At 32.4% G+C, this 12982-nt stretch overlaps 1 protein-coding gene across 1 annotated transcript; it reads left to right on the forward strand.

The window, feature by feature from the left end:
- Positions 1-1455: 1455 nt before the first annotated feature.
- On the forward strand, positions 1456-11475 carry LOC136999673 (transcriptional regulator ATRX homolog). Its single transcript, XM_067354152.1, has 12 exons — positions 1456-1574; positions 3427-3537; positions 7972-8159; positions 8237-8386; positions 8476-8607; positions 8702-8845; positions 9035-9106; positions 9307-9393; positions 10158-10253; positions 10342-10553; positions 10897-11056; positions 11160-11475. The coding sequence occupies exons 3-12, from the start codon at positions 7973-7975 to the stop codon at positions 11264-11266; spliced, it is 1347 nt and encodes a 448-aa protein (XP_067210253.1). The 5' UTR covers positions 1456-1574; positions 3427-3537; position 7972; the 3' UTR covers positions 11267-11475.
- Positions 11476-12982: the final 1507 nt, after the last annotated feature.

Below are 12982 nucleotides of genomic sequence, written 5' to 3' on the forward strand. Positions count from 1 at the left end.
TCTATAATTTGAGAAGACTATAGTTATGAACCGTCGCAAGAAAGTATGCAAATTGTAATCTTGAATTTTGGAGTACAATTTACGAAAAATTACAACATAATGTAAAATGAACACAGATATACATTTTTAATTAACAATCTAACACATATAAAGGAAAGGCTCAAATGATAGCTATCACATAATATAATAGAAAGGCATTGAGAGCCGTCGCGGGATGTTAGTGCGGAATTTTAATTTTTCTTAAAGAAATTAATTTATTAGTCTACGTGAGACAGTTAACTTTGTACACCAATTTCTGGTTCGAGATACTTAAAGTGTATGAAAATTTTAGTACATTGTTCTCACATATGGAGAATCAGTATGTACTGATAGGAATTATTAGAAAGAAAGGAAGAGAGAAAAATATCAGGGCGCGGGAAAGCTTCCCGGCTTAGCCACTCGCGCCCTGATATTTTTTCTCTCTTCTTTTCTTTCTAATAATTCTTATCAGTACATACTTAATCAATAGACCATGTTATTTCATAATCGGGATATGATGCTATTATTTTTCCATCGTAATACAAATATTTATTTGTATTACGATGGGCAAGCGGAAGACCCGGGTTCAATTCCCGGCTTAGCCACTTGCGACCTGATATTTTTTCTCTCTTCCTTTCTCTCCAATAATTCCTATATGTAAGTAAATGTTTCTCGATATGATAACAATATACTTATAATTTCGTACACATACGTATCTCGATGTGAGATCGGTGTACAATTTAATTGTCTCTTGTAGATTAATTTATTAAAATAATTCTTTAAGAAATTAAATTAAAAATGTTGCACTAACATCCTGCGATGGCTCTGGATGCCCCTTCTATTATATTTGTTGAATTTATAGAGCCTTTACATTATATGTGTTTAAATCACGCGGGCGTCATGACGCGTTTGTCCTACAAAATTGTTGATTTCCTAATATATGAGAGATAAATGTTAAAATCGTGGGGTCTGAGTAGTTTAGTGGTCAGAACATTCGCCCGGCAAGCGGAAGACTCGGGTTCAATTCCCGGTTTAGCCACTCGCGACCTGATATTTTTTCTCTCTTCCTTCCCACACAACACGCGTGACTGTTAGTTGACTGATAGCCGACTTTTCTCAGTTGACTTAAAGGCGACTTTTAACAGTCGACTGTAACTCGACAGCAATTGACTATTTGTTGACTATTTGTTGACTATTTGGCGATTTTTAAAAGTCGACAAATGGTTAATAAATAGTCGACTGAAATATGACTCAAAGTCGACGAAAGCTCTGTTCTTTTTACGACAAATAAAGATCTTATATCTTTTAAGTTATTTATATCTTTTCGACAAAGCGAAAAGATACAAATGATAGATATTTTATCTTGCCGAAAAGACAATTAACATAAAAAGAAATCTTAGTTTTAATTCGCTCGTAGCCCGTTAGCGTAACAACAGAGCTGCGCTGCGATCTGCTGCGCAGCTCTCTCGGCTTCCGGGCGTCTCTCTCCGCCGATCTCTGTGTTGCGTGTGTTTCTTCCTGCTTCTACATGTTCCATGTGCTTCGATATCTACGAGGTAAGTGTAATAAAAATCATGTATTTTAAGAGTAAAGCCGACGGCACATGGTACGATTTTTCGTATTAGATTTAACCACTAAGCACGAGAGCGAGAGGCAGCGAAAGACACTCGCTCTCGTGAGTGGCTAAATCTAATACGAAAATATCATATCATGTGCCGTCGGCTTAATCCTCTTTTTTTTTTATATATTTATACAAAATATGAAGTAAAATACACATTATTGAAACCGTGTGAGCTTCGGCGGACGCGGAGTAGCTCGCCGGAATCCAGGTTCGGTCGGTTGGGGGTATGTCAAATAAACCAAATGCTCGTTTATAACAAAATAATGAAACAGCGTTTATTGAGAAAGATGTTGATACGATTTGCCTCGAATGATCTGCTACAATGCTCGTGCATACATGCGAAGCGTGTGCAAGATGAATTTGAAATAGCATACAAATTAGCCAAATATCGGTGAAGTAATTAACAAGTGATAGCGAAATAGTTCTTTAAAGCGGCGTGAAATGAATACAGAGTAGCGTGAAGATAAATGCGGAGTATCGTTACTGGTAAAATAATTATTTGAGCAACGGTGGAATAATTATTTTAAAGCGGCGCAAAATAAAAGCGAAAGCAACGTGAAAATAAATGCAAGATATCGGCAAAATGAAATAATTATTCGAGCGGCGGTGAAATAATTATTTAAGGCGGCGTAAAATAAATGCGAAGTATACGTGAAAATCAATGCGAAGTATCGTAATAATGAAATAATTATTTGAGGCGATGGTGGAATAATTATTTAGTATGACGTGAGGCGTCCTGGTGTGGTCGGCGAGAGCGCAAGCGCGGGCGATCGTGTCGTAACGGTTGGTACAAGACGGAGCGCTTGTCGGTGAGTGCGTTCGTAGTATCGCGAGTCTGTTCGATCGTAGATCGATGCGGACTATTCGGCGGCGCGGATTGGTCGACGCGGTGTTGCTTGCCGGACGGATTACAATCATGAAATCCCGGCGAATAAACGCGGTATGCGGACTTAGGCTGCCGATTACGTTCGGCGGGAGTACGAGGATGCTCGTACGAAGACGGAATTTAGAACAGCGACCTGGCTAGGTATGCGGAAATGCCCGCAATACAGAGTTCGGTGGCCTAGAGGAACCAAGTACGCTTGGCGGGTATACGAATATATTCGTATCCTGGAATCAAAGAATACCGAGGACGCTCGGCGGTACACGAGGATACTCGTGTGCTGGCACAGGTATAGAGTCCGAGTATGCTCGGTCGGGACTACGAGGACGCTCGTAGCAGGGTTGTTCGCTGTCGATCAGCGAACGGAGTCTGGTCAGAAGACGTTCAGCCGGGCCTCTTTTATACCCGGCTGGCGGCCGAATGATTTCGAATCGGCAAGCATCGGCGGTTTCGGCGGCGAGTCCCCCACAATACGGAATTTCGGAACGGTCGGGTGTGGGGGATTTTCGGCGGTTGACCGCCGCTGTTTTTGATAGGAAATTTATCGGCGCGCGATGCGCCCTTGGTGGGCTACGGACGATGGACGGTCCGTAGCCGTAACGATGCAGCGGGCTGCATCGTTACATTATTAAAAATATTTTTATATATTTCAATGTATTTTACTTCAATTTTATCTTTTTTAAGATCTAACATCACAGAGGTTATGTTCAAGAAACGTGGTCGTGTTCGAGTAAAAATATAATTATATATAATGTTTTATTAATTATTTAAAAATTAAAGGAATTAAAGGATTATACTCTTTCAGGGGTTCGATTGTATATTTTTGAAGAAATAAAAATGTGAAAAGTAGAGCACTGATTGCATGGTTATTTGTATTTTTTTTTACTGTGAATTTATGTTACAGATCTTTCATCATTTATGGTATCATTTGTATCCCATTTCTGGTTGAATGCGAAAGACTTATCTATCGTTCACATTTATGGTCTTCTATTATACGGAAAGAACAATCTTTAAGGTAAGGTAATTTTTTTCTTTATCATATATTTAATTATTTTCTTTATTATGTAAAAATACACTGCACAATACTTGTAAAACGTAATTCAACTTCAATCTCAGTTTTTATCTTTATATAATTATAAATTTATAAATATATAGAAACTCATTTTAATTGTACTCTGTTTACTATACTTTTTTGCTTCTTCTTTTCTTGTTTTTTTACTTGTTATACATTAGAATCATTACTTTTTATTATTTTTTTCTATATTATTTTATAAAAAAGTATATACACATGTCAAATTGTTTATATGTAAGTGCAGTTTCTGTGCACATATAACTATGACTGGTATTTATAGTCCGAATTTATATTTAACATCATCTTTAAGAGTGATCTTGGGTCGTCTTAAAATCTCAGTCAATGAAATGGTATAATCTCTTATTTCTCTCATAATATCTTAAGACTGTACTTAAGACGATTTTAAGTATAAGAACGAATTATGAATATGTGAGCCTTATATAAAGTTTGATTGAGTTTCGTAGGTATATTGAAGTTTGTTTTGCATTGTGCATTTTTATATTTTTGCATACCTTATTTGTAACTGTTTTTAGATTGTTTCTAAAATGACATTACTTTCAATAATTAATACAAAGATATTAATTGCATGTTTAATATTTCAAATATTTATTAATATTTCACATTATAAACTATTCTTCTTAACTTTTATTTCTAAACCTCCTACATTGTTGGTATTTTCTTGTTTCTTTACTGTGTGCTCATGTGCATGACACTATTGTGTTTATTATAAAGTATATGTATAATCTAATTTTTATACAATACATTATATATATATATAATATACAATAAAAATTGTACAATAATAAATTACACTTGAAGTAGCTTAGTTGGTAGAACAGTCATCCGTAAAACGATAAGGTCTCGGGTTCGATATCCGACTTAAATTCTCGTCTCGATATTTTTCTCGCCTATATCTTTAGAGGGTGTAGAGGGAGTTTTTATTAAATGAATTTCAAAATTGAGATCTATTAATTTTAATACTTCGTGAAGTACCAAGAAATATTGTGCTTTATGCATTAAAATTAAAATTTAATTCATCAAATCCATCCGCGTACAGCTCTTATTTGTCTTGTTAGTTATTATTTGTATTTAATCCGAGAGCCTTTTGAATCTTTATATTTAGTTAAATTACACTTGCTTTTATAGAATTGCTTGTAAAATTTGCTTCATATCTTAACATGCTGTCTCGCCTCGTAATTTGTTTTATTTATACCTCTCATTTTTTTTATTAATTATCTTAAACTTGGAACATCAAATACGAATCGATATAGTATATTTCGTGATACATTTAACACAGCTTTCTATTTCTTTTTACCTTGATATATCATATCATTGAATCAGTAAAACTTTTGCAACATACGTGCGGCGAAAGTAACCCATTACGGGCTACTTAACCCTTGAAGTGCATACCAGTGCAAATTCGCAAAATTTAAAGAAATTGATTTTTTTCTAAATTGTACTTGTGAAAAACACGCATTATCGATAAGAAATAATTGTTTTTTTAAATTGTACATATTACAATTGGATTACTGACAAAATTTTATATAAAAAAACACTGGTTTTTCATTTAAATTGCTTTTATTTCCTTAAAGTTATGTTAAGTCAAAAATCTCGAATCCCAATTCGCATTTGTGTGCACTTTAAGGTATAAAATGAAGGTGTGTACTTTGAGGGTTAAATGTTTCTGCGGGAAACATCAATGTGTTAAAATCAAAAACACAATTATATAAAACAAGCTTATTGTAACTATCGCAAATACGTATATATATACTGTTTATTTCTCGCACGTGCGTGTCCCCTTATGTGATACTCTGCATGAATGTGTATGAGAGCCATCTATGCGGCTAGGACGGAACGGAGAATTTTCAATTTAAATCTTTTAAAGTAATAATAATAATAATAAATAATAATAACAATAACAACATTTATAACAGAAATGCGGAAATCTTTTCGTGAATTGACAACAAGGCAACAAAATCGTCGCTTGCAAGCGTACGAAACTGAACAAGAGCAGGAAACAAATTCTTCTCCAAAGAATACTCTAGCTAACGTCCGTACCAATGTGGAATTGGTCTCTAATTTTCACCAATTCATTGCTGATAATTCAGATGATAGTGACGAAAGTTCCAATAATATTTTAATGTCTCACGATCGAGAAAATAATGAAAATGAGAACAATGGAAACTTTTCCGAAAATACGTACGATGAAGAGTTTTCTATTTGGTTACGTTCGTGGAAATTGAAACATAACATTTCACACAGTGCTATGTCCGAACTTTTGAGTCAATTGCGCATATGCGGCCATGCCGATTTACCAAAGGATGCAAGAACACTGTTACGAACACCCAGGTTTAACTCTATCAAGATTTCAGCCAGCGGAGGTAGTAATTTTTATTACGGTTTGAAAAACGCTCTAATTGATCAATTGACACGTATTAATTATGAAGATGAAAATAACGTAATTGAAATAGATTTAAATATTGATGGACTGCCAATAAGTAAGAGCAGCAAAAGTCAAATTTGGCCGATATTGGGAAAGATCTATGGAAATAAAGCATTCACGCCTTTTGTTATTAATGCCTATCATGGGTACACAAAACCGAAATCTTTAACAGATTTTCTGGCTCCTTTCTGCGAAGAGTATCGTGAACTTCAACGCACAGGAATAGCTTTCCGTAGAAAAACTTATGCCGTAAAAATAAGATGCGTAATTTGCGATAGCCCTGCCAGATCATTTGTTACAGGCACTAAAGCACACAATGCCTTCTTTGGATGTGGCAAGTGTATGCAAGAAGGCACGTTTGATAATCATCGCATGCTTTTCTTAGACTTTGATTCACCTCCTCGGATCGATGAAAATTTTAAAAATAGATTGCAAGAAGAGCACCATAATAATACGTCTCCATTGGAATCTATACTACCTATAGTGTCACGTTTCCCTCTAGATTATATGCATCTAGTGTGTCTGGGAGTCACAAAGAAATTATTACAGTTGTGGACAAATGGATATCATACGTCAAAATTGAGTGGTCAAAAAATAACGCAGTTATCTGACAAATTAATTGCTATTTCAAAATGGATACCAAAGGAATTTCCTCGAAAGCCACGATCATTGGATGACTTGCCTCGATGGAAAGCAACTGAGTTGCGATTGTTTCTTCTATACGTAGGACCAATCGCTTTGCATGGTATTTTATCGCGAGATAATTTACAACATTTCAATGTGCTACATTGTGCTATTCGCATACTATGTCATTCAACCGATTTCTTACACAACAATGAATATAGCAGAGATTTGTTGATACATTTTGTCAAAATCTGTAAACAGTTGTACGGAGAAGATTCGATTATTTATAACGTACACAATTTAATTCATTTAAGCGAAGACGTACTCAAATATGGACCACTCGATAATTTTTCTGCATTTCCTTTTGAAAATTACATGCAGACAATAAAGAAAATGCTCCGAAAAGCTGAAAAGCCACTGCAGCAGCTGTACAACAGAATCTCCGAAATAAATGCCGAACTTAAAATTACTGACAACGAATCCATTTATCCCATACTGAAGAAGGAATTTCGAGAAATTCTTCCTGCAAATTACAAAAGAGCACATCGTGTAATTCAATTCAAAGACTTTATTTTGACAGCTAAGAAACCCGACAATTGCTGTTATCTAAAAGATAATACAATTGTTGTTATTAAACACATTTGCTATAATGGAGATACTGCCGTCATAATTGCAAGAAAGTTTTTAACGAAAAATTCATTATCTTTGTACCCATGTTCATCGGAAAATATGGATGTGTATATTGTAAACAATTTATCCCAGTTAATGATATGGGCAGTTACCGAAATTTCGAATAAAGCTGTTCAACTTCCATTCAGGGAAGACTCATGGTGCTGTATGCCATTGCTACATTCATTGTAGCATTAAATTAGAAATTATTACTACCTCTACACTGTAGTACTATCTGATGGCCCGCTAATGAGAAAGGTATGATTCAATTTTATTTATGAATTGCGATAATATTTTAATGTTGTGCACATTTGAACGCATATATTTTTTTATTTATCGTACTACATTTTGTGATATATTTTTATGTGTAATATATTAATTAATTTGTATTTTTTGTTACTGTGTATTTTAGATGGCACCCGATTGACTACGCGTTTCAACATTTTATGTTATTATTGTTAGCATATTTTAAGTAATACATTAATATTTTGTATTTGGTTTAATCTATTACAATTTAATTTACAAATTATATTTTATTTTTTACATTATTATTATAAAATGCAGTCATAAAATAAATGTTTGCATATTTTAATTTATAACTGATATATATATATTTTATAATTTATATATATTATTTTCAGAATGGAGTATTACGTTTTATTGTATGATATGTACTGCATATCTGTACCATCGTCATGGATCAATTTCGATCAAAGTACTTTCAAGATGCCCAAAAAGCATTCAGAAGTGTCTAAAGCGTGTTATAAACAGCTTACTCCGTCAGACAATTGGCAGGAACTGTCATTCAAGAAAAAGTTTGGACCGTTTGGTGCGTGTCATGATTTGCAACAATTGCAACAAATGCAACAGTTAACACATGTATTTGTATTCTAAAATTTCTTTCAGATACTTACAGTAATGCACGAGCAGTCGAAAAAACTGTGAGTGAATTGTCAACATCAAATGATGAAAACATATTTGTTTCGACAACCGTTGACAAACAAAAAAGATTTATTAGAAAACGAAAGTTTTATAGCGACACATCAACGGATGAAGGTATTTACGTTCGTACAGGATATGTCGTTTTGTTCGTTATAATCGAAAATACTAGTGTAATTTTTAATGTATAATTTTTAAAATTCTAGATGAGCAAGAAAGGAAAAGAGAAAAGAATAAGAGAAATATAAACGCGCCTTCTAATTACATTCCGCAAAAAAAAAGAGAACATTTATCTAATAGTCAACCAATTGAAAAGTCTGTTCCTTTTATTGAGCCAGGTTAAGATTTTTCTACACGAAATGCATAATATTATCAATGATGCATAAATAATACAAAAATAATTCTAACATATATGTTATTATTAATGCATAGAATACGAACCAGAGAAAATGAGAAAACATATCTCTATTTTGTATGATAAATGCAACGATTCCTTGGATGATCTAGAGAAAAGTAGCAAATTATCGCATTCATCGCATTCATCGCACAAACACTCTGATGAAGAAGATGTACCAGGTATTACATTAAAAGCAGATTAAACACGAAGTGTGTAAAATATTCAGTAGCCTTAAATATATTGTTTGTACTTAATTGTACGATATTGACAACTTCAACTGAATTAAAATAATAATCTACTTAAATAAAAAGAGCATTAATGTTTTCCAATATGTAATATTTATATTTTTATTTTTTCCGAAAATACAGACGAAATGAAGAATATAGATATACATAAAAATGATATAAACTTCCAAGAAATTAGGAAAGACAGAAAAGAAGGTATATATAAGCAATTGGAATCGCGCGATCTCATCCTAAAAAATCTTTAGAAAAATTTACATTATATATTACACAATATATACATTTCAAAAGTACATATAGATATATGTTGCTTTCTTCTTTTTTATTTAATTCTTTTTTTATTTAATTCAAGATTATTGCACATCTTAAAATATTTCACTTTTTTATTTTCCTGTTAGGACCGCTACAAGAAATGCAATTAAGTATCTCTAAAAACCCGAACAATAAAGGAAAGTTTTATGAAGCAAAAAAGAAGACGCAACAAGGTATATTATCAATTGTAATTGTGTTAAAACTTTACAAAGAATAACATTAATTGAATGAATTTGATAAATAGAGTCGAATTTATTATTGAACACCTAAATAATTTAAAATAGTGACAAATGATAATGTCACTTAAGGCTCTTGAGTAGTCACTGCTGTCAACGTCAAACTGTGATATCAGAAGCGAGAAATGACACGCTGAGACGGTTAAAAATTCTTGCGTTCTATTTTTAAATAAAAAGATATTTTGATGAAATAAGACCATAAATCACTTTAAACATGTAAAATTGTGCCTTATTATGCACATAACTAGGCGTACTTTACTGACACTCATTTGACGGTTTATGTATTAAAAACAGTTTTCAGACAATTTTAAAGGTATGTTAAAGTGATTTATGGTGTTATTTCATAAAAATATCTTTTCATTAAAAAATGGCGTGTAAGAATTTTTAACCGTCTTAGCATGTCATTTCTCGCTTCTGATGTCATGATTTGACGTTGGCAGCGATGACTACTCAGAAGCTAAGTTATGTGTGTTGGAAATCAAAAGATATGTTTTGTAGCTTTTTATCAGAAATGCAAAATCGAGATTTTCATATATCTATTTTGAACAATTGTTTTTTTCGATCACGAAAAGGATTTTCCGTTGTGTAATATATTTGAAGTCGCAATCGAAGTAACAAACTGCTTTCGATAATGATATTGATAGTGTCATTGCACTCCCTTAATATAACAAATTAATATAAATTTTTTTGTCGTTTTATAGAAGATTCAGGTAGGCAAGCAATGACTAATATTCCGATTAATGTACGAATTCAAAATCCAGTTAATAGTATGAATGAAGACCATACATCTTGCTGTAGTAAGTTCTGTTGCTTTTACTTGACTGCTATTTTTACATTATAGAATTGCATTCTGTTTATTAATAAAGTAATTATTTTGTCCTTCAGATGCATGTCGACGAAAATTTTTACAAGAAAATGCAAAAGTAAAACGTAAGCTCAATCACATCATTAATTTGCTGGAAAATAAAGGAGGTGATAAAGCCGACCCAGTCGAACAAAATAACAATAACTTGTTACCAAACTTTCCTCTTAGTACAATACAGGAATTGAATAATTTCAACGAGCAATTGATGCAGAATGACGTTCAACGACAATTCGTAAGTCCATTATTATAATTAAAAAATTTTTAAGATATACTAACATAAAATATCAATAAAATATAATATATAAAATAAAATTATAATATAACAATATAACAAAATTATAATAATAAAAAGCAAAACTTGGATAATCTTTTAATTATTTTAATTATTGTAATTTATATGTTTCATAATTGAATAATTAAGCATTCTTCTTTTATAAATTTTAGTATTATATAAAACATTTCAAAAGCTAAATTGGAAAATCCAACTTTGAACCACACTATAAGAAATGTATATCTTTGTGTTTTTTTTAAATATTCAAAATATATATATATAATATATATCTATTATATTATAGGTACAAAAAATGTCAAAGATTGGCGGAGATACTGTCTGTAAAACAGTGCGAAATGTCATGTCTCCAACAATTGCAGATGAATTGGCCCAAATTTATACGTGGACAGGTCAAAAAAAGAGACTAGCATTAAAGAAAACTAAAATTTCAGATGTTATTATCGGTACATATATTCATTTATTTTATTCATATTTACACAATATACTTTTTATTTGTTTCATTCATTCCGCATTTAACCGTTCCATTATTTTATCATCTCTTTCTAGAAGCAATTATGATTTCAACAAATACGACAATGGCCGAAGTGGAAGGATATATGAAAGAATGGGTGCGACGAGCCGGCGATAGAATTAGATCGCTCTCAAAAAAATAAATTTTATTAATTAATAATATAGATGAAGAATGCGTCATTCTACTTGTAACGAGGACAAATAGTTCGTGTTTTCTCGCTGTATACGGCGGTTGAGATCGTTTTGGCGTTGTTCTTTGCTCGCGGAGTACTGAACAGAACAAGCAAACGTATAAAACAATATAAATAATACATACATAGATGAAATAATATATATAATTCTATTGATAAAATTTACATATTATTTATTTATTCCTATCCTTATATATGTAGCACAATAAATCACATTAAAACTAAAAATGGAAAATTTTGAAAAGTTTATATAAAATTACTATTGTGACAAATTAAAAATTTACATACAAGTTAAACGATCTTTTGAATAATTATTTATTTAAACGCATTAATTCTTTAAACGTATTTATTGTGCTACTCTAAAAACTAAAATTTAAAAATATATTTATAAATTTCCAGCTAATCAAAATTGACAAAAGTTGCCGAATATTCAGCTATTGGTTGGTTTACGTCTCATTTTTTTTAACTCATTGAGCACTGATAATTATATCTTGTAGTTATCAATGTCCAATAAGTTAAAAAAGTGGGACATAAACCACCCAACAGCTGAGTATTCGGTAACCTGTCAATTTTCGTTAGCTTGGCTGATAGTCGACTCACAGTCAACTTATTGTCATTTTAAAGTCAACACATTGTCAACATATTGTCAACTTTAAAAGTCGACTGACAGTCAACTACTTTTGGGACATTCGTCTACTGTCAGTCGACTTACAGTCGACTGACAGATTGACTTAAAAGTCAACTCTCGCCTTTCACAGTTAGCTTAAAGTCGGCTCATAGTCGACTTCGTGTTGTGTGGGTTTCTCTTCAATAATTCCTATATGTAAGTAAATGTTTCTCGATATGAGAACAAGATATTTATAATTTCGTACACATACGTATCTCGATGTGAGATCGGTGTACAATTTAACTGTCTCTTGTAGATTAATTTATTAAAATAATTCTTTAAGAAATTAAATTAAAAATGTTGCACTAACATCCTGCGATGGCTCTGGATGCCCCTTCTATTATATTTGACAAATATTTATGTTTTCTTAACAAGCTTGCTAATCTTTTTACCAAATGTGGAAAATCAAATAATGCGTAATATTTTTTTTCATTATGTATAAAATATGTCTTATCTGAGTGCACACCAAGTTGAGCATAAGCGCTTTGATTAGATGGACCTTGATCGCACGTTATAAGTCGTACATCAGCACCCGTTTTGCTCAATCTATCTAAGCATTCTTTCATTAAAATCACTATTTCTTCCGCTTTCATACATTTTCCTGGGAGAAAATATGCTAGCGGTTGACGCCATGGATGAAGCGCATTTATACTATCCACACAAAATACAAATACGCATTTTGTCCTTTCACTTTTTCTTCCTAAAGGCCCAAGATCAACGAGTCCTTCTATTTGATCCAGACTAAATGAGTATTCTTCATATGATTTTATATACATTTCATCCCATTTTAAAGCACAAACTCTTTGTTCTACAGGCAACTTTGAAATTTTTTCCTGCAATTTGCGGAATATAACATCACAAAATCCTGGCATTATATTAAATTCTTCGTGCCATCTTCTAATAGTTCGTTCTGCAGGAAAATTGCAACCTGCCTTTCGTAAACGACGCAATGCAGATGCCGAATAATAAAAAAGCTGTTTCAAAAGAGTTTTTTCTTCCTC

This window comes from Linepithema humile, chromosome 4 (genome assembly GCF_040581485.1).
Source record: "Linepithema humile isolate Giens D197 chromosome 4, Lhum_UNIL_v1.0, whole genome shotgun sequence".
Taxonomy (NCBI): Eukaryota; Metazoa; Arthropoda; class Insecta; order Hymenoptera; family Formicidae; genus Linepithema; species Linepithema humile.